The 22,597-nt window shown below is 42.1% G+C and overlaps 1 protein-coding gene and 1 long non-coding RNA gene across 7 annotated transcripts in view; one reads left to right on the forward strand and one right to left on the reverse strand.

Annotated features, from left to right (window-relative positions):
- The window catches only part of LOC132972902 (transcription factor SOX-6-like), a 124,316-nt gene that overhangs the window by 76,434 nt on the left and 25,285 nt on the right, over positions 1–22,597 (forward strand). For all 6 annotated transcript variants that reach the window (XM_061036044.1, XM_061036043.1, XM_061036045.1 and 3 more), the window contains 4 exons: positions 103–275; positions 2,986–3,054; positions 13,884–14,004; positions 15,325–15,404. In XM_061036044.1, the coding sequence (XP_060892027.1) occupies positions 103–275; positions 2,986–3,054; positions 13,884–14,004; positions 15,325–15,404 (443 nt within the window). The remainder of the gene's footprint in view (positions 1–102; positions 276–2,985; positions 3,055–13,883; positions 14,005–15,324; positions 15,405–22,597) is intronic.
- LOC132972904 (uncharacterized) lies at positions 3,095–3,656 on the reverse strand. Its single transcript, XR_009672951.1, has 2 exons — positions 3,383–3,656; positions 3,095–3,324 (listed from the first exon to the last, which is right to left on the reverse strand). It is a non-coding gene; the product is annotated as an uncharacterized LOC132972904 (long non-coding RNA).

The raw sequence follows: 22,597 nt of genomic DNA on the forward strand, positions 1-22,597 counted from the left end.
TTACAGCTGACTTAAAAATAGAACTTGTATCTATTTTTTAAAGTAACTTCATGTCTGAAGCAGTGTCTAGATTTTCACCACCTTCTTCTCGATCCCTTCCAGGTACTCCAGAGTCGCTGGAGGAGAAGGAGCGCCAACTCTCCACCATGATCGGTCAGCTGATCAGTCTGAGGGAGCAGCTCCTCTCCGCCCATGACGAGCAAAAAAAGATGGCCGCCTCACAGCTGGAGAAGCAGAGACAACAGATGGAGCTGGCCAGGCAGCAGCAGGAACAGGTACAGAGAGTTTAAATGGGGACGAACGTAGCTTTCTAACACTGAACCAAACATCTTTAGCTTACTGCCGCCCGTGTGTTTGATAAGAGACTGAATGCAGTTGTCTGAAAACTAAAGAGGTGCGATGGTTGAAACAACGGACACAGCTGCATCTCGTGTGACATGATACAGTATATATTTGCTTATTTGCTTTCTAAGCAATTCTGCAGTCCACACAGCAGTCCCGACCCTCCACCTCCTGTATTTACATTAATAAAGTAGCTCTAACCTTCTCTTAAGTCTGTTTACATCAATGTCATACATTCTGTGTAAATAAACACGATGCAAAATGAATGCTTCAGATAGTTTTAGATGTTTTCTCTAATATTTTCTATTAGGCCTTAGGTGTTACATTCACATAAAAAAAACACTTTTATTTTGGTAAATATTCCTCACATGTACCTGTAAAGGTCTTATTAAAATGTTTTATATTGTTTACCTAAACTTGTATTAGTATCAGAACCCCTTACCTTTAATACATGATGTGTTTCCCCGGTTGGGAACCCTTGAGTTGTCTAAGATGTTTAATGTGTGTAAAATAAGTCTCAGTGATGTCACCCAATGGTGATGTAAGAGGCGGGTCAAAGCCAACCGATGACGGTCACCATATTGGAAATTCTTTCTCCACCTAATTTTTGATCAATCTAGGAACAGGCAAAAGGTGGAGCTGAGACAAGTAACTAATTAAACAATTAAATACCAGTACAGTGTGTAAGAATAAAGACAAAACCTATACAGACCCAAACTGTCTGTTGTAAACATGTTTATTTCTGCTGTATAAATGGGCATTTTAATGTGGGTGTGAACTGGATTCCATTGGCTTTTAGAGCCAGCCTCAAGTGGTCACTCGAGGAACTGCACTTCCACACTGGTTTCATTTTTCTAAATCGAATGTTGTCACTGGGGTTTAATAGTTTCACAGGTATGATTGCTTGATGGTTCACGTCCAAAAACAGCGTTTGGACTTGATTATAGTAATCTTTCTGTGTTTCTGATATTTGTTTGTAAAAATGTAATTATAGATGAATGTCATGAAGGTGAAAACTTTCACATTAAAAGCCAGGTTGTGAAAACAAAAGAACACTTTTAAAGAATGTGAGTGTGTGACAGAGGTGTCAGGTGTCCGATGTGAAATAATTAGTGTGACAGTGAAAAAGAGAGACACGAGGCATTGACGTGTTTAGGTGAGTTGCTCTTTGTTTTTCTGTTTTCTGACACGTTACTGTAGGTCGACGTGCGACAGGCTCTGTTTAGACAAGTCCACATCTCCCATCACAACACATTCCACCTCTCTCACGGCTCCACAAAGGCACGGCGAGGATGGAGAGAGTGAAAAGAGAGACAGATTCCAATATCAGCCAGTCATTTGGCTGTTGAGACTTGATAGGATAATGCCCTACAGACAAACCCTGAGAAATCTGCCTTTAATGAAATATGACATGTGTGCAAATGGGGCGCCGCCTCCCATTCAGCAGCCTGTAATTACATTTCAGAATAAATACACTAAAGACTACTCAACAAAAAAAATAGACGCAGCTGCTTTACTTTTCTGACTCAGAGTGGGCGGGGCCAAATGTTGACATGCTGCCCCTTTAAGGATTTAAACCTCACGCTACTGGCTGAGAATCATCCCTTTAACTTTTGACTTCAGATGTTTTTTATTAGATGTTTTAACATCAAAACAACAGAGGAGGGAAACACGACAATTGCCCTTCCTGTCCATGAGTGCCGATGGGTTTGTGGGTGGGGGGGAGGTTCCAGATGCATGCTGGGTAATGCTCGTCGAACTAGTAAACATGTCAATCATGCAGCCTCAGTGTCAGTTAAGAGACTTGTTCAGAAACTTTTCCTGCTGTTAATTGCTTTGAATTCTTGCATCCACACTGAGCTGAGGCCCTTTGAGATAAAATCTGAGGTCAAACAGACAGCTAACTCACTGCTACTGTTCCTCCTGTCTCATGTACACTACATTCAGGTTTCTGACCTATATCACAGGCTTTTCTCAGGCTCTGGTTGTTCAACTTTCACCTTTAGAGGTCAAATACTTCCTGAACTTGATTTTGAATGAGCCTACCATTGTTTTAAATGATAATTGTATGCATTCCATTTTTCCTGTAATTCTTCCTTTTTATGCATAATTTTAACTCGTTTACATTTTTCATTTTGGGGTTTTTACCCATTTTATTTTGTAGTTTTAAGAAGATGCATATCAGCTGACACTTATTTCCCTTTGATGTTAAGTCCTGAAAATGTTGATTTATTTAGCAATGAAGTGTTTTCTAAAATGATGAAAAAGCAACAACTGGCAAAAAAACAGCACGCTGTCTGGGTTTGGCAAAGTATAAATAAAACCTTTTTTTATGCAACAACCCGCCACCACATGCATACTTGTTGAAGATGTGCTAAAACAAGAAAGTTGAAATACATAATGTTCTCATTGGAGTCCTTAGTTTAAATTTTTCCTCAGTGATGAAACTGTTGTTTTATTGTATAAACAATGATGATGTCGAGGATGTAAAACACAGAATTACTATGAGGACTACAGCGTCTGTACATGGGGCACGTGCACCAACCACTAGGCTCCCGGCGCCCCCGAGGCGTTACATTCTTGTCAATATAATACTCATAATGGCTTGATTTACATTTTTTCTCTCCTTTTGTGTTGGTTCAGATCGCCAGGCAACAGCAGCAGCTCCTGCAGCAGCAGCACAAGATCAACATTCTCCAACAACAGATCCAGGTTAGTGTGGGAGCACAACTTTTTCCTACTACTCACACACACACACACACACACACACACACACACACACACACACACACACACACACACACACACACACACACAAACTCTCTCACACATTTCTCTCATTCATGCCTCACATTTTTTGGTCTGACCTCTTCTGCCCTCTGCAGATTGTCCTCATTTCTTCCCCTGTCTTTTTGTCCTCTCTGCATCCGCCTCCTTAAGGATGCTGTTAGTTTCTTTTCTGTTGTTGTCCCTCCTGATGATCTAAGTGCCTATTGTCCCTCCTCTTCCTTTATTATTGAGCCTTGTGTGATTGGACAACAACAATAACATGAGAGGTTGTGACCTTTTCTTTTATGTTTTGCTTGCTTTTGAGAGGTTTCGACAGTTACACCACACAAGTCTCGCACTGACACTGAGGCTCTCTAGATAAACACACACACGCACACACACACACACACACACACACACACACACAACGATGACCCAGTAATTGCCCTGGTTATGGCTGGATCATTTACTGTTGCATCGATCACACACAGATCAATATCCCAGAGTCCTCCGGGTGTCCTCCTCCTCTTTCTCTCTCTCCAGTTGTCTATTCATCAACATGTGTTTCCTCTCTTTTGCCCTGCATGTACTCGTCTCTCTGTCTGTTTAAATCAGTAAGTTTTTATTCCACCGCTCGTATTTCTGCGCTCACATTAAACGTCTGCTGTTTCTTCTGTTTACCATTCTCCCCAGCTCTCAAACTGAGCAACAACAGATAAAAAAAACAAACAATAAAAGGTTGGCAAAAAAAGAAAGAGAAAATGTTTACCAAGACAGAAACATGCAGAAAAAAAGCATCACTTGTTGTTTCATTTATACTCCCTTTTCCTTTCTTTGTTTACTTTGATTTTTCCTCTATTTTCTCCTTACTTCTACATCTTTGTGACATTAATCACAAATGGACGCTTCACATATACATACTCACCAGCTGTGAGCCAGTGCTGGTTAATCTGCGCGCTGGGGCAGATGTGGGAGGTTAGCCAGCTTGTGTTTCATTGGTTTATTTTTTTCAAGTGGTTGAATTGAAGCTGCATAAATATCTGCAGTGTGAGACAATCAGAATCCACTTGCTGCGGAGACCGGTTCAGTCTCATCCCGCGCTCTGTTTTACCCCCCATCATGTCCCTGCGCTCCGGAGGTGAGATCTAGTTAACGAGGGCTTGTTTTCTCTCTCTCTCTCTCTCTCTCTCTCCCCCCCCCCCCCCCTTCTTTTTCTTTGAGGCCGCACCCTCGGATCTTAATAAAGCTCGGATCGGACTTCATTAGGCCTTGGAGCCCCAGGGGAGAGCGAGACCATAAAAACCTCCTCCTTGTACTCGGATCCTCTTCCACGCTGTGAAGCATGGATACTGTGTCATGTTTGGTTTTGAGGATGAAGGGATACGCAGAAAATAGCTCCTGAGAGCAGCGTGTTATCATGTAAAGCTTTACAAGCATCTGCTGTAAATTCAGGTGAAACCTACGCCTGCATATCTCTTGTTTCACACATATTATCTGAGTGAATTTATTTTAACATGCACTGGATGACTTCGATCCGCTGTTTAGTAACGATGCAGAATTAAATCCGCAGAAGAAAGCAAAACAAAGAACGCACTTTCAATGAAATGTGACTCAAATATTTCATGCATAACAGCTGGGTGTGCAACAACTTCTTGTTATTTTCTAAACAATAGCATTTCTAGCAGCTTAGCGAGGAGCATATGGTCGATCTACTGTACAGAGGTTTAGAATTATTATGGCTGAGCTCCAGGGCTTAGTCGCTGGGGTACGGCCTGTTTACGCTGTGTCGGATGTGTGTTGGCTTTAAACACACAGGCAGCGCTGCGCCGGTCTGTTTCCACTTATCAAATCCAGACCTGAGCTCCTCTCAGGCCAATACTCAGAGGAGCTGACCGAATGCTACTGTTTCAGCTGAGAAGAATAGGCCTCAGTGTGGTGAAGCCACTTTTTAAAGAGTGCCTGATGTTGCTCATATCATCATTTGAACACTCAACATTGTCCAGATGGAAACGATATTACAATAAAAATAATATTTTGCTTAATAAAAGAAAAATGGAATAACTGCGTTTTCCTGATGTGCAGCGTTCAGCTCAGACTTGTTGCGTTGCATCATCGCAGCATATAAAGTTAACCGACATTCGGCAATTAATTAGCATTAATTTTATGACTTTTTATCATCTGTTTGGAAAGTTTTATGGATCAGCAATAAAACAGAGTCTTATCTGCGTCTGATTTATGAGTAAGGATGATGAAAACCCAGTGTGGGGGGGGGGGGTTTGTTTTCAATCCTTTTTTCTGCCTTGTTTGCTCCTTTCTCTTCCGTATATGGATAGTGTCAGCGTGTTTGTCGGCGAGGGTGTTGTAAGAGGTGGGGGGGGCATAGTTCAAAGTGACCCAGGTTTCCTGTCATGTGGTTTTAAATGGTGTGGAGAGCCAGCAGGGGATGTCCACGGGTTAAAGAAATGCTTCCGAAGGCCTCATTCTGATAGATACGGTTACACACAGGCATGCATGCACACACAAACATGTGAGGAAATGCACTGAAATACTGTTTTTAATACGACAGAAAGTGTCAATACATGCATACACACAGACATCTGATATTAACTTAGAACAGAGACAGTTGATATTGGTGCATAAATTGAAACATGTGGAAAGTTTATATAGATTCCCCTGTCACACACACTTGCTCAAAAAGCACACAAACATCCTTACACACACACACACACACACACACACACACACACACAGAGCGATGGTGGGCCCTTTGTGTGCCGTAGGCAGAGCGGCCCAGCCCAGCCTGGTGGCTGACAGGCATGTGTCTTTGTTAAGTCGGTCCCTATAATGGCTCTCATATGTGGCCCATTTCCTTCAGGCCCACAAAGGCACAGGCCCTGACCGCACCGCCCGGGCCCTAGCTAACAGGCTAATTAATGACTGCAAAGCCGCACGCCTCCTCCTTCTCCTCCTCCTCCTCCCTCTCTCTGTTCTTCGTTTATAACTCCTCTGTCTCCTCCTCTTAGCCTGTTGAGTTATATCCCTCTTGTGCTCGTTTTGTTTTTACTTTTCAGTTTCATCTTGTGTTATTTTCTTGTGAGGAGGATGTCGTCAAAAAACCTGTACCGTAATTACAGACGGCTGCCCGCTGTTGAAAGGCCATTAGCCCGCTGTTTGATGCTGAAGGAGAAGGTTTTGACCATCATCCATCTGAAGTTCTGACACAGGACTCGCACTGCCACATTACATTCATTTCAACTCAAGAAAAAACATGTTTGTTATTAATGAGTCATGATTAAAATGTCACACAGTTAAACGTGTTCACAGCGTCTGCCGCTCCTCTTTGTCTTGTTATATCTCCGTTCGTCGGAATCAGAGCCAAAGCTTTTCTCTTGTCAATAAAGCGCTGACGATAGCTTAGCCTCTAAATAGTCTGGGTTGCTAAACCTGTGTTAAGACAAACAAGCACAAACACAATAATACTCACACACACACATACACACTCACACACATGCATAAGAGCTAATGGAGCAGGCAAATGGCCTTTAGATGGACAGGCAGCTCCTACGTCAGCACATACAGCTTCAGAGACAATGACTCGGAAAGCCGTGAAGGGCCCATAACGTTCGATTGGACTCAGCAGCTATGGAGAATGGCGAACTCTCGCCTCTATAACAGCCCTCACTCCAGTGTACGTTAGCTTAAAGAAAAATGCTATAAGCTATAATGCTATACGGTAATTCCGTTTGCTCCGACTTACATTACCCCCTGATTCTTCATTGTCCTCAGGGGTGTGGTAATACGGTAAAGTACAAAGAAAGGGAAGTAATTAAGTACTGAGGACTTAAAGCAACATTAGGCAAAGTCTGACCACTAGGGGGCAGAAGGACACCAGAGCAAAGCCAGCCCTGATATAGCAATAAAAGATGATGTTGCTTTGGCTAACATGCTAGCAGACATTTGGTACTTAACTATCTTTAGTCATCTATTATAGTCATGATCTGCCAACATTCTTGCTTTTAATACTTTTCCATTTGTCTTTTAGCTGACGTTTCAATAAATCTTTGTTGTATAACTGTTTCAAGCTTTGATGGAAGCGCTCTGAAATGGAGGTTGGGGGCGCTGCCAGTGCAAAAAGAGATGTAGACACAGGCCCATAAGGACAGGCGAAGATAATCAGAGGTGTGGACTCGAGTCACGTGACTTTGGACTCGAATTGAGTCACAGATTTGATGACTTTGGACTCGACATGACAAATTCACGAAAGACTTGCTGCTCGACTTGGACTTTATTACCAATGACTCTTGACCTCACTTGGACTTGAGCCTAATGACTCGAAAATACTTGAGCTTTCAATTTGTTATTTTAGGGCCATATGATTCAGAGAAGAAAATTGAAAGAAAAAAAAGAAGAATCAGTCACACTGGTATTGTTTCTTATTTTATTTTAAGAAGTAGGCTAGGCTAAATAAAACGATTTAAATAGAAATCATGATTTGTGTAAATGTAACAGATTTTCACTCTGTTTAAATGGCATTTCATCATTTGGTGAAGAGGGCTAATGACTTGTTTAGGACACTCAAACGTTCAAAAGTTAGGACTTTTGACTCGACTTGGGACTTGCCTGTCATTACTCGGGACTTGAGACCAAAGACTTGAGTCTTACTTGTGACTTGCAATACAATGACTTGTCCCACCTCTGATAGATGATCAAAGGTTCAGGAGACACACAAAGGAAAATGCAACTGAAGTGTCCGTCAGAATTTAAAAAAAAAAGGAAAAGAAATGAGCACATATGAGTAAGCTGTTCCTCTGAATTGATTTTTGTTCATGCTCTGACACTTAAAGCCGATATGTATCTCTATCAACTTATTCTGTATTACACATTGCAATCAGGGAAATGCAAACGTCATTGAAATGCTTTTGCCATCGACACAACGTTAACTTTTAACTGCCATGTAAAAGCGTACTTTCATGTTTATATTTTCAACTTATCATGTTGGGGTCTTAACTTTTCTCTGACAGTGAAGTCGGTGTTCCGATTACTGGATTTGAAATGCATTGCATCAAGAAAGAATGAGTTACGACGAATAACAATGGAAGAAAGAAGCAGGTGATTTAAGTATTCTCACAGTAATTTAGTGACAAATGATCCAGAATAACCAGAATAAATGTGACCAGTGGGACGTTTCCGCGCTGCAGATTCCAGAGATCGCCTGTCAACCAAAAAAGTGAAGCTGGGTGCATAGAAGTTTTTGTCTTTGTTTAATTTATTTTGTGCTAAAATTTGATGTAATATGATGACAACAATGGCAGTGTTGTAGTTTTTTTTTTTGTTCATGTCTAAAATGGTAAGCAAAGCATAACTCACCTGTGAGGTGCAGTGATGGACAAAAAACAAGGGACGCACTCATCCACATCTTGTGTGCATACCTGCCAACTGCACACCCAGACATTTCTTTCATTCTCCTCTCTCCTCCTCAAACACATCAACACACACACACACACACACACACACACACACACACACACACACACACACACACACACACACACACACACAAACGCCACATATGGACTCATTGCCCCCTCACCCCTCACAAGAGCACCATTAATTCTGAGTCTGTGTGTGTGTGTGTGTCTGCGCGTGTACACATGTTCCTTGTGCCTAGGTGTGTATGGCGATGTGTCTGCTGGGCAGTTAGAGGAAGGGGGCCTTGTGTTTTCTTAGGGGCTGAGCAGAGAGGGGCCCCCACAGCACCACCTTCACCGGTCCATTCATCCAGCACCCCCCCCCCCCCCCCCCCCCCCCCCCCCCCCTCGGTAAAAGAAGATCTTTGTGTGTTTGCGCTAGTGAAGCAGCCCCAGTCAGTCCCAGTGTTCCCAAAGGAATACAATGAATGGGAGCATTTTGTCCCACTCTACAACATCCACCCCTCCCTCTCTCTTCTTCTTCTTCTTCCTTTTTTTTTGTAATTCGGACACACAGACTCATTTTTATTCTCTCCTCATTCCTTCTTCTCAATGTCACAAGACGTCGGACAGTTTTTGTGTGTTTGTGCATGTGTGGGAATGCCTGAAAAGTACCTTGCACTCCTTATATGTGTGTGTGTGTGTGTGTGTGTGTGTGTGCGTGTGCGTGTGCGTGTGCGTGTGCGTGTGCGTGTGCGTGCGTGTGTGTGTGAGTGTTTGTGGGGCTTCCCGAGCTGTCTCGCTTTTTCAGAGTGTGACCCAAACAATGTTGTCTGAAGAGCTGGTCAGGTGATGAACACATGTAAGTGCATGCTTACTGAACAATGCTCGCAGTGGATAACGCAGATGTCTGAGGCCCGTATTGGCTCAATCATGTGCCCAACATTCACACACACACACACACGCGCACACACACACATACACGCCTTTAAAAGTTCTTTGATGGAGAAAAGGCCAACTAAAAAGTCCAAAAAAGTCCTCGCTCTTCAGGTTGAAGAAGCTTAATACTGGAGTCCTCATAGTGATAGAAATACAAGTCAAGACCCAGAACTAGCACGCAGTTACTATAAATACTTGTTTGTATAATTTGGTTTCACAAAATGTGTCCTTTCTAAGAAGTAAGCATTAAGTAATGTTGGGCCTGATTCCCTCCCTTCTGTCAAAACTCAGCAAAGTCACATTTCTCACATCACTAAAGATTATCTTGCCAGATGTTCCAGTGGTGTGAGTTGAATAAAGAGTGACCCAATCTGCTCTGACAAATATCTGCACTGATTTCAAATGGTTAATAATTACAATCCAATCTCCTGTTGTGAAACCCGAGGACAGCTCGAGCACGCACTCTGTGGATTGTCACAGGAGTGAAACGCTGACTCAAGAAGGAAACACAACAACTGCAGCAAAAATCAGCTTCTACTCACCTTCGACTCAAGCTGTAATGTGTGCAAATCCATGTTTACCCTAGTTTTTTAAGTGTGAATTTTCAGTAAGAAGTAGTCTAAAAAATTATAGCCAATTCTTGCTGCCCATCATCACATTTCTTTTTCCTCTAAACCCACAGATTATTGTGAGAGATTTTGTGAGATTCCTCATTTTTAGAGTTGGGACTCATGACGAGAATCTGTTGGTGTGTGGTGTTGTTTTCTGGTCATGTCATTCACACATAGGAACAAAACTGTTAAATCAACCACTTATTTACGTCATGGGGTCTCCCATTTTCAACATCTATTAAGAGTCTTTTTGTGAGGGACAGCTTAAACCCTCTCATCAGCTGTGTGACAGAGACACAATTTGTTTTAGGGCATGGAGGACTACAGCCTCTGATGGGGGTGGACCAAGCTGCTCGGCCATCAGCGCCCCAACTGTGTTATAATTTGATTCATTTTTTAAAATAATTTAGTCAAATAAGTGCTGAGCGTATTACAAATATGTCTAATGATCATGGAAAGGTAGGAAGTGGGAATTTAACCTGAGTGAAGAAACTTAAAAATAGAATAAACAATTATTAAAAACTGAACATTTATTGCAAATTCATTTTCAATAACATATAATTGTGGTATCTGTTAAAAATAAATAATCTATTATTGAAGATTTGCGTGAGTTTTGATGAACTGGTTGTTTTAATAATTGATTTGAAAAAATAAACTGCATAATGTTTTAAGAAGGCATGACATCCGTTTTTTCATGGACGTCTGAAGATGACCTCTTTTCACTTTGACCTCTATCTGAACTCTTCCACATCATAATCAAAATGTGACTCCCCCACACACCGCATCCCATTATTTAATAGAAAGACCTCAATCTAATTTGCAAATGTACTCATATTCCTCCGGGAGAAATGCAGCATGGTTGTTGAAGATGGCCTTTCTTTAGGGTTACTGTGGAGGAAAAACGTACGGCTGTACAACTTTTAGATTCCATCTCATGAGTGATGCGATTATAAACTTTGGTTGTTCTGTGTTGGTTTTGGCGCCCCCTGTGGACAGAGCCGTGCACCTGCCTTTGATAATTGTGTGTGTGTGTCCTGTGAGGGGTTTCTTACTGGTAATTAAACCAACTGAAACTATACTTCTGCAATGCCTAAAAAAGCACACAACACCATTAGTGAGGAGATTTATAATTTCTTTAATGTAACTTTTAATATCTGATACCTCTGCTGCAGGCTAGGTGTCATACATGCAGATTGCTGAAACAATCTTTAATCACTCGGAGTGAAGTTTTGACTGTTTAAAGACAGAAAGATGAGTTTTTTTGTCACGAGTCAAGATCACCAAAGACATAAAGACGTGTCATTTGTCCACAGGGGGTGCCAAAACCCCCTCAGACCAAAGGTTCCTCACAGGAGCTTTAACAAAAAGTCTCATCCTTCTTTCTATAAACAGCTGAATGTATCACTCATTGAGATGTTTACAAAGGCTCTTGGTCTCATACCTACCCTGCAGCAGCAGATTACAACATTAAAATCTTTTTGTATAAAAATAGTTTATCTTTATACTGATGCTCTCGTTTGCTTTTGTTGCTCATAGAGTGTCATTGACATTCATTTCAGTCTGTTTTCAAAACTTGCTCAGAATTTCTCATAGCAGCTTTAAATGTAAAAACTCTAAATGTTTCAATCAAGCTTTAATCTTGTTCAATGAATTTAAAAAAAGAAAATGCATGAATATACACTAGACATCACATTCTGTTTCTTCTGACTGTTGCTATGATATTAATGAAATATTCTTAGTACACATTGAGATATGGAGGTAAATAAATGTGTGTTTTGTTATTTAATAAAGCGCGTGATAAATTCCCATATAGCATAAAGAGACATTTTCAGTGTATATATTTAACCCTCACATTGGAGAAGCTGGAACCAGGAAATTCTTTTTACTTCCTAAATCGTTTACACAATTAATCAATTATCAAATTTGTCGTCCATTAATTTCCTGTTGATCTTCTTTATAGACTGACTAATCTTTCCGGCTCTGCAGCGAACGCACACACGAGTCAAAGATAGTCTTATTCATCTCTCTCTCTCTCTCGCTCCCTCTATTTAGTCATGCTCTTTGAACGGACACACACACACACACACACACACACACACACACACACACACACACACACACACACACATATACATACAGCATTAAAATCCCAAAGGACAGTCATCTAATCCAACAACGCAGCGCGAATGCAAAGAAACAGTGTAACCACACAACCTGCTGATTGTGTGATTTGAGCTCTAATGATGAAGAGTCCCAGGAGGACTGAGAGGAGGGGGGAGGAGGAAGGGGCAGTGTGCTTAATGAATTGGCAGTAAAGGAGATGAATGGAGGTGGAAGGCATTGAGTGGAGGAAAGGAGGAAACATGCAGAGAAAGAGAGACACATCAACAAGCTTTTATCTCAAAGATTGAAACAGGGAATAAGAAGAAGAAAAAATGGTGAGAGAGGAGGGAGCAAGAAAAAAGAAGAAAGGCCGAGAGCGACTGAAGTCTGACAGGTTAAAGACAAGAAATGGTTCAATTAGAGAAGGAGGACACTAGAAGCAGGCAAAAAAAAGATGAAAAAACTGAGCAAGAGATTTTAGAAGCCAAGAAATTAGATTGATGAACCAAGAAATTGACAAGAACGAGAGGAGGAAGAGAGAGGACAAACCTCATCATGTCTGAAAAACAGATAAAGCAGAACGACACCTGATAGAAAAAAGAGGCAAGATGAAGTGAAAGAGCGAGAAACAAAAAAAAGACGAGAGTGCAAGGAACAGGAATTATTCAGAAGTTTAAGAAATTTGAGTCAATTGAAGGAAAAAATAAAACGGGAAGCAGAAAAAAATGAAAGAAAACTACAAAAGGAGAAAAAATGTTTGAATAGATGAGGAAGAAAATTAAGAAAGGATTTTATTGTTAACTGTAAAACTGAAGCTTGTATTTTATATGCAAATCAACTCATAGATCTCCTTTAAATGGTTTAAAAAGAATCCTTTCCATCACTAGAATATACTTTGTTTATATTAACATTTATACGACTTTATAGTGGTTTTAAATCTTACCAAATTACGTTCAGACTTAGAACGAGAACGAGAAAAAGAGATAAAAGGAGAAACGTAAGACAAGAAGAGGGAACACATGAGGAGGGGAAAGACAAACATTTTTACAAGACAGAAGTGAAAAAAGAAAGGGATGAGATAAAGGGAGAGATGGAAGGGAAGAGAGAGAGAAAGACGGTCCGGTGGTTTTAAGTACAAGCAGCGCTAATAGATTCCCACAGGCTCATCTTTGATTTGCTCTCCTCAGTCGGAGCCCACACTTTTTTTTTAAAAGAGTCTTTCAAGCCGACATGAAAGCAGCGGTTATTTCTCTCTGTTGTTTTAAAGGCATTTTGTTTCACGTTTCAGCACTCGTCTCCCAAGGATCTTGATTTGTTGTTTGGTCTCGTCAGCCCTGCTGATCAGAACTGTGGGAGGTTCACGTTTGTTCATTTTTAACCTTGATGAGCTGTTGGTACCAATTTTGTCTGCAACTTTTCTGAATCTTGACCATCTCCTTTTTTAGAATCTCTTTTTGATTTTTCCTGTTCTGCCTTCAATTTTCTTTCTTGATTTGAATTTTACTCTTTTTCATTTTCCCCCTCGTTCATTTCTCCACTCTTATTGTAATGTGTGTGTATCATGTATGTGTGTAAAGAAATGGTCTTTAGAGGTGTTTTTAGTCACCTTGTCAAACTTTAATGAAGTGTTTCATGTAAGGACTTTAAACATCTCTCTCTCCACCCCCCCTCCCCCCCTCTCGCTCTCTCTCTCTCTCTCTCTCTCTCTCAGGTTCAGGGTCACATGCAGCCTCTGATGATCCCAATTTTTCCTCACGACCAGCGCTCTCTGGCAGCCGCCGCCGCTGCACAGCAAGGTTTCCTCTTCCCACCGGGCATGTCTTACAAGCCAGGTACACAAACACACACACACACACACACACAAGCAAACGCATGCAAACATATTACACACACACACACACACACACACACACACACACACACACACACACACACACTGTAAAAACTGCACAAGACACCAAAGGATGTTAAGGAATCTATGTTTTCTGGATAAACATTCACCACCCTCCGACAAAAGCTCTACGGCTCTGACAGCTATCGTTAACTAAAGAGAAACAGTCTCTCATACACACACACACATGCACACATGCACACACACACACACACACAGGGATCCCAGTCTATGTTAATGAGGTGTGTCAGGTGAGGAATGTTCTGGAAATGAGCGGAGAGATTTACAAGCCTTGCTTGTTCACGTCAGGAACAATACATTGGACACAGCGAGGACTGGAATGTCTCTTTTACGGCGCGCTGAAAGCATGTCGGTTGCACAGCACATCTGCAACATGGAATTTCACACTCTTACACACATACATATATGTACACACACACACACACACACACACACACACACACACACACACACACACACACACACACACACACACACACACACACACACACACTCTAAAGCATGTTCTCCTTGTACGCAGTGACCCAACAATGCTTGGGACGATGCAGACAGAGGAATCACATGCATTCCTAAAAATTGCACTAAAAGAAATGCACAAACATTTCAACCGTCCACAGGGATTTTTCACAACTAAACACTTCGAAGACACACAAACAAACAAACTTCAAGTACACATCTTTCTGCGTTTTGCCGGCTTGGCGACACCACCTGCTTTCTCGTCCTTCACACATTCCTGCATGCATTCCTCCAGGTGCTCGTCTGACGCCACTCACCACTGACCCCCCGCACTCCAAACAGAATAAGCCCAGTTTAGTCCTGCTGCATGAGCATGCACCCCCACCAGGCTGCAGAGAGGGGAGCACACATGAAGAAAGGGGTTAAAAAGCCATTATTCTACACTCTCCTCTGACTTTGGTCTGTTTGCAACAAAGGCGCAGACATGGAAAGCCTTTTAGGGACAAACAGTAGGGGTTATTCAGGGTTTTCATATATGAATTTCTGAGTGCATCCCAATGAGGGAGCGCTGCACTCAAGCACCAACAATACAAGTTATTAACATTGGAATAAAACACTTGTGACCCTTTGTTTGTCATGAATATAAACATGAGACAAAGAGAGGAGACAAAGAGAGACAGACAGAGGCTTGCTGAAAGTTAAGAGCAGGTTAGTTCTTGTGCAGTAACCCCCCCTCCCCCCTCATCCTCGTTATACAATATGTGTTGTTTTGGTTTTTCTACAGGTGAGAACTACCCCATGCAGTTCATTCCATCGACAATGGCAGCTGCAGCAGCATCTGGACTCAGCCCGTTACAACTACAGGTACGTTTGAAAGCACACCTGGTCTCCTGAAGACTCCCCGCACTGTGCTAACAAGCTGCATGGCTGCCGCTAAATGAGTCAGAAAACACATGGTAATCCATGTGAGCCAACCTTTAAAAATGAAACTGTACAAAGGGATGAGTAATGATTTCCAACAAGAAAATAATCGGTGAAGACAAACAGAAAACAAGACAATGAAGTGATGAAAAGCGTGTGGAGGTTGGTGGGCATGTGTGGACATTCTGCTGTTTCACCTGGAATCACTTCTAAACTCAAACAAACAACCTTTGAACACAGGAAAATATGACCTCTTAGTAAGCCAGTGAGCTGTAACTAAATCCAAAATGTCCTAATTTTTCTCAGGTCTGACTCATTCCTAATAAGGCTGTCAAAATGTTTGATACTTTTTGATACCAAATGCTTAAAAACACAATATGATCTCCATGTTTTAAGTTTACTTTCAGTCGGGAAGTACTTAAACTTTTACATTTACAGTCATATGTCCGCTGTGTCCTTGGGCAAGACACTTAACCCCAAGTTGCTCCTGCTGCTTCCTCAGCAGCGTATGAACGTGTATGAATTTGATTAGTTAGTCCTGATGGACTCTTTACATAACAGCCTCTGCCATCAGTGTGTGAATGTGTAGGTGTAACCTGCGGTGTAAAAGCACTCTGAGTAGTCAGAAGACTAGAAAAGCGATATACAAGCTCAAGTCCATTTAGCATTTACCAAGTTAATAATTATGGAATTGGACAGCCGTACTTTCTTAACCATAATTGTTTAACCCTTTGGATGAAAAACTTAAAAATCTTGGTAATATTATTTCTTAATGTTGTGAAAAAATAAATTGTATAATTGTGACAATCCAGCAAAGCACCCAAAAGAAAAGCCTCTATTTGATATCTATGAGGATCGCTGGAGTGATGCTGGTCTTAATAAACACAGCAGAAGCATAATAACCAAAACTGTCATGGTGATAAAGATAAGTTATGGTAATGTACACTGAAAAAGTACGTACACATCTAATCGTCAGGGTGTAACCAGCAGGCCAGAACCCAGGACAACTGTAGATCAGCGAGGAGCTCGATAGAAAAGACAGTCGAGATAAGGAGCATTGGCAAACTCAAAGAAACTCCTACTACTTTATAAGCTCGCCCTGAGTTCAAGTGGTCGGAAAAAAACCTTCAAGATTTCAATGAAATAAAAGTCTTTTAATGCTGTCTGTCCAGTGCTGACCTCAAAGTCCACAATACAGATTTAGACTATACACAGTACATGACACCTTTTATAATGTGCATAGAGGCCAAGGCCATGATGAAACCTACTTGAGTGTGTCATAGATTTGACCTGAGGAAAGAAAATACCGTAAAGCTTTAAAAAAAGCAGCAGATATTTTACATCAGAGGTGAGAGTCGCCATGACAGAGGGTCTGACTTAAGCAAAAGAAAATCAAAGAGAGGAATGCCATCAGGATTCACAGACGAGGAAAAGAGTACATACATTTTTTTTTATTTTTTTTTGACTTTTGTTCTCTTGTCTGATAATCTAGATTCTCAGCTGCTCGATGTTGCAGTAAATGAACACAAATACTTGTGAAAACACCCTGTAAGAAAAGACTCCAAGGTTTAAAGGAGCGGGAAACACTCATTGAAGCTGGAGGCAGGCCAGCATACATTAGCCGGCTCAGATCACAGGCTCACTTCCTGATGACTTTAAATGGAGTTAAGTCTTTTTAATAAAACAGCACGACACATTGAATGAAGACGCAGCTCTATAGGCCGACACTAACCTGCTAACATGCTAACCTGCTTATCTGCTGCCTGTCAGCTGCATCAGACAAAAGCTGTTATGATGAATCACAGAGGAATTCCGCCCCACCAGCACAACACCTGGCCCGCGCAATTCATCAAATATTTTATTACTGCTTGACACCTGTGGTTTGAGAATAGCACTTATACCCATAATGGTTATCATAGAGCATATTTGCATTGAGAAAGAAAAAAAAAAAACAACCGAAACAAAAACAGACATAAAGAGGAGGAAAATGAAATCACTGCTCGTTTGGGATTTCACAACAGGAACCCGGTTGCCCCTCCTGCTCTACCTTCTCTCAGAGCACAGAACAAAAGTGTTTTTCACTGCAAACAACGTTGCTTCATCACGTCAAGTCATTAGCATAGCATGGCTTTTGGATGTTGCAAGAATCCTTATCTCAGTTTATTCAATTTGCATTGTGGTTTTACTGATGGAGGCCCTCATTAGCAGCTATTGACTTTGCAAAGTGCCGTGCGGCGCTGGCTGAGGGGAGCCGAGCGGCGGCGCAGCCCGTCTCCACTCCTGGCTTTGAAATGATTAAAAGAGTCTCTTACCTCTCTCCCCTCCTCTTGTGTGAGAGAGGTAAGAGGATGAATGATGTCGGAGACGCAAAGTCATTCACATCTGAACACTGCCTTAGACGGGGAGAATGAGAGGCGGAGAAGAACCTGAATGAAAGAGGAAGCGTCTCATCACGCCGTTGTCTCAAATCGAGCAGGAGCCCGGGAGAGGGAGGAAGACAGAGAGGCAGCGCGGGGGAAGTGTTTATGAGAGAGGGAAAAAAAGAGCGATTATCTGAGGAATTTTTTGTGAGACGGAGGCGCTGGCTTTCAGCACATGTTTGGACATTGTTTTGACAACAATGCGCGCGCCAAAAGCAATCATGACGAGATTTACGAGTTTATTTTGTTTAGTTATATATCTTCATCTCAGACAGTGGCTCTCTTTGTGCTCTGCTGCTACTGTGCGAAACAAAATAGTGATACAGGATATGGGTGATAATAGAAACACCTGTTAAGTGTTCTGCTCTTCAATAAATGCTTACTTTGTGATGTTGCTGTGGTGCAGCCTCTTCAAGTGAACAACGCTTTACCTTCACCCCTGCATCATGACCCGTGTGGACTTTTAGCATATATGTCGCATCTCTGTGTTTCAGCTTCCTGTTTGTGTGTCAGAGAGCTTGACAACTTGACAGCAGAATACACTTTTTCCTCTTTGGTAGACATTAGTTATTCCTTTTTCATTCTATCTTCTTTTTTTCCACTAGCTATGATCACATTGTTACAACGTTGTAAGGTTTTTCAGACACTGGTTGCATACTGTGGTGAAGATGAAGTATGATGCATTGCACTCTGCATATTTGTCTTAACAACAGCCTAACTCATTGCAAAGAATTTGCGTGCGGTGGTGTAGTGAGAGTTACTCCTGGTGTGAGCAGGGGTCTTTATTTCAGCTTCGATGTTTCTGCAGGAAACTCTTCATCCCGCACTATCTTAAGCCCTCTGGCCTGCATGTAGCCATGGCGGTTACGCTGTAGTGCCACAGTGGCTCTCTCTCGCTGTCTCAGCTCTGGCTCTGCTTCTCTCATGGGCTCTGCCTTTGGGAGGTGAGGGACAATGAATGTATGGAAATTCAGTTTTCTCACAATCCATGTGAGTGTGATGTGCGTTTATTAACCCAGAGCTTTGCAGACAAACTTCAGCTCACTCTTTGTGACTCTTTGACATGTGGCTTTTTTTTTTTTATTATGCATGAAAAACTGTCTGCAGCCTTTTGACCCGTTGACTCTGAGCTGTTTGTTGGTTGTCACGTTGGTGATGTATGAAATGAGCCAGAATGAAGTGTGGCAGCTATTAAAAATGAGAGTGTATCAGACAAGCTCTTACAGTGTGTGCATTATGGGATGTGCTTTATAGCATGAAGTAAATGTAAGTTATGCAGTTGCATGCATTAATGGGTCTTCAATCATCTTATATAACACATACAATGTGTTGAACGTTGCTGCCTGTTTAGCAGACGACTCGGCCTCTTGGTGGGTCACTCTGTCGCGATTCAAAGGGGTAACTACTGTACAGACGTTGGTCTAGTGCACACACTGACATCTTGTCTGTTATCAATTGTTTTAGTCTCAGCTATGCTTCTTCATACAATGGTCAAACTGTCCATTAGTGTTAACACTTAGGCACAGCATGTTAGTTCTACGCAAGCTGCTTTCTCCTTCACTGCATGTTGTCGTCAAGAACACACCAGCTGGCATCCAATCCTTTCAATGCCAGATCTGTGTTGCTGCTGGATGGACAGATGTTGTAGCCAGACTCTTCCAGATGTTTCTGCCTGTAGCATGCATTCAGACAGCTGGCTGGCACTGATGGTCAAGCAGGCGTAATCTGGCAAACGGAGACGGCATAATCTCATGCTTTGGAAAAATAAACCTAGAAGAAGTTCATTAAAGAGACGGTCAAAGTTCAGAAAGTTACAGGAGCTATCAGTAGCCTAATGTCCGTACATTTCTGCCTCAATCAATTAAATAAACCTATCAAATCAGCTGCAGGATGTCAGAAATATTTGGCTATAGCTTTGACCGATTGTAACCTGACCCTGCAGTATGGTTAGCGCTAATGCAGTGCTATCAGCGTGGGAACCTGATCATCCCAATTGTTTCCAGACCCCTTCACAAACAGTGGATTCCTACTGAAGAAAGCCCCCCTTTGTCACGGCTAATGTGAGTGAAATACAGTTGCTTGGCCGACATTCTTCTTGAAATCATAAGACAGATTCTCGCTGTGTGTCTCTATGTTTTGGACTTTTTCTGTTAGTGTGTCTGAGGCATGGAGACGGTGCATTAGAGCAAACTTTGGTGCCCCGGAGCAATCATTTCTCCCCTGTTGCCAACATACAGTAATCAGGCCAGAATGGATTCCTTTGTCTTAAAACAAGGACAATGATTGGAAGGCAATCAGATGCCTCGACTAAAAAAAAATAAAAAATGAAGCATCTGTTCTGTGAAAGAAAACTGGAAGTGAGATAATGGTTGTCTTTATGTGGCTGTTCTCTCTCTGTGGATCTCATTCAGTGTCTCGGGCACAGCTTAGCCTCCAGGTGCAATATTTAGCCTCGTGCTCTGTGTGGCAGTCCATACATTTCCTCCTCCTCCTCCTCCTGCTCTCTTCCTCCCCTCGGAAACCTGCTGAAAAAGACAAACCCTCATTTGTTTTGTGTACTCTTGAGATCGATAGCAGCTCAACACTAAAAGAGGGATTCACCACTCAGTCCTAATGGGACAGGCCAGTCATCAGGGATGTAACAATACACTCAAGTCATCCAATACATAACATATTCCTTTTAAAGCGATTTTCTAACTTTTATAGAGACGTGAAATTAAAGTAAACTTATGCATAAATATAATTCAAAGGATTATGCCATCGTAGGCCAAGACTTAAAAAACCTGCTGATGATGAGGAGGGGAAAAAATGACGGACTAATCGTTTGGTTTTAGTCCAGTTAGCACTTAAGCTCTCAAGCACTGTCAGATAGTCGGACAACTGCAGAGTAGTCCAAGGCCCCCTTTGTCAATTTGTAATTTCGGAAATTGCGGCATTGTTTTCCCTTGGGGGGGTCGACTGAATGGTACAGGCTGTAGTTGGTGTTGTTTACGCTGCACATTGGCCTCCCCAGTCACCAATCAATCTCCGAGTGTCTTTAAGAAAATCAGGTAAAAGCTCTCATTCTCAGCCTTTTGTTTGTTCAACATTTCTCTTTTCTTTTTGCTGATGGAATCGCTGCTAACAGCACAATAGCAGATGGTGGGTTTGCACACAGGCAGGCGCGGGTGTGAGACCCTAACTGTGTGTTTTACCTCAAAGACTCATGTGTCTGCTCCCCTCAGTGCTGTAAGAATATCAGGCATCACCAGAAGTAACTCTGCGGTCGGCTTGATTGACGCGAGAGGCCTCACCAGCAGCCATTCAAGGCACATTCTTACGGGGATCTCATATCACCAGGGGTTGGCCCGAGCACTCACGGTGCCTTCCAAGGAAAATAAGCGGCGTGACATCAGGGCTTTGTTTCAGTGGCGAGGCCCCTTCTGTTTGTGTTTAATATCGCTCTGAGAGAAGTGGAAAGAGGGCCAGCCAATTTCTCTCCATGGCCCCAACCGCTGAGCCTGGAGCTTCGACGGCAAAGCGACGGTGGTCTCGTGTGTCTGAAGGGCAACACTCTCTCTCTCTCTTTCTCTTTGCTTTTGGATCTCTGCTCCCAGGAGGCTTTGCAGTTTTGACTACAGGGAAATCAGATCTCACAACACTGGGGGCCGTTTAGGCCGAGGGAGCAGAGAATAAAAACAGAGAGAGAGAGAGAGAGATGGAGAAGGTGGGGATGATATGAAGAGTTATTTTGGAACAAAACTAAAGAGAGAGAGAGTCAGAGAGATCAAAAGGGAGGAGGACAAAACGAAGACAGAGACATAGAAGGAGGGGGAGAGTATAGATGAGGTGAGAGGAACGAGAGGAAAGCAAGAAAGCAGAAAAGAAAGACAGAGAGGAGGGAGTCTAAGCGAAGGCCAGCCACGTCTGGGTGGTTTTCCTGAGGACAGGCTCTTTGATACTCCGGCACTCACACTCCGATGCATTTAGACAGGGGTTGACAGTGGTTACAGGCAGTGGTTTGTCTGGCCAGCTAGCTTTGATTTAGAAGACCCTGGACTGTGGGCCGAGTATTTGACTCTTTGATTTTTGTTGGATGGAAAATCAGTACTGTGTTTTTTTTTTCTCTGCTACATTTAATGTTTTTCGTCCAATGCTGAAGGCAGACGGCTGATATTTTCCAAGGCTTTTTTAAAGTGTTCTATTATTTTTTCTCTATTTTCAAGTGTTTTTAAATTGACTCATCAGCAGCATGACTAACCCTACTTAAACATGATTATCCACCATTGTCTTTGGGATGGAAGTCAGAGAAGAAACTCAATTGCCCACTCTCAAAGCAAGGACAAACCAAATATGACAAGATTGGTCTCGAGTGGTTTTGAAACTCATAACCTGTTGTTCGCTCTCCTAGTTTTTAATCGATTGCTTTGACTACTATCATCACAGCTCTGCTTGGAATGCCTTCAAAAAAACAGCCACTTTATGTATTTCACACTGTATAAAACATGGACTCTGTAAGACCGTCCTTTGGTTTCTGAAGGGCCGCTATGAAGCCCAAAGATGGTGGTTGCCAGTGGTGTAGTGCAGGGTATACACAGGTATACGGGGTGTACCCACTTCCAAATCCTCTTTGAATCACTTCAATAATTCATTGACAATATTCAGTAGTATGCTGCAATTTTTTTCCTAGAACGGTGAAGGGATGACGCTCCCTACACTGTCTCTAACTGGCTAATA

Source organism: Labrus mixtus, chromosome 4 (assembly GCF_963584025.1).
Source record: "Labrus mixtus chromosome 4, fLabMix1.1, whole genome shotgun sequence".
Taxonomy (NCBI): domain Eukaryota; kingdom Metazoa; phylum Chordata; class Actinopteri; order Labriformes; family Labridae; genus Labrus; species Labrus mixtus.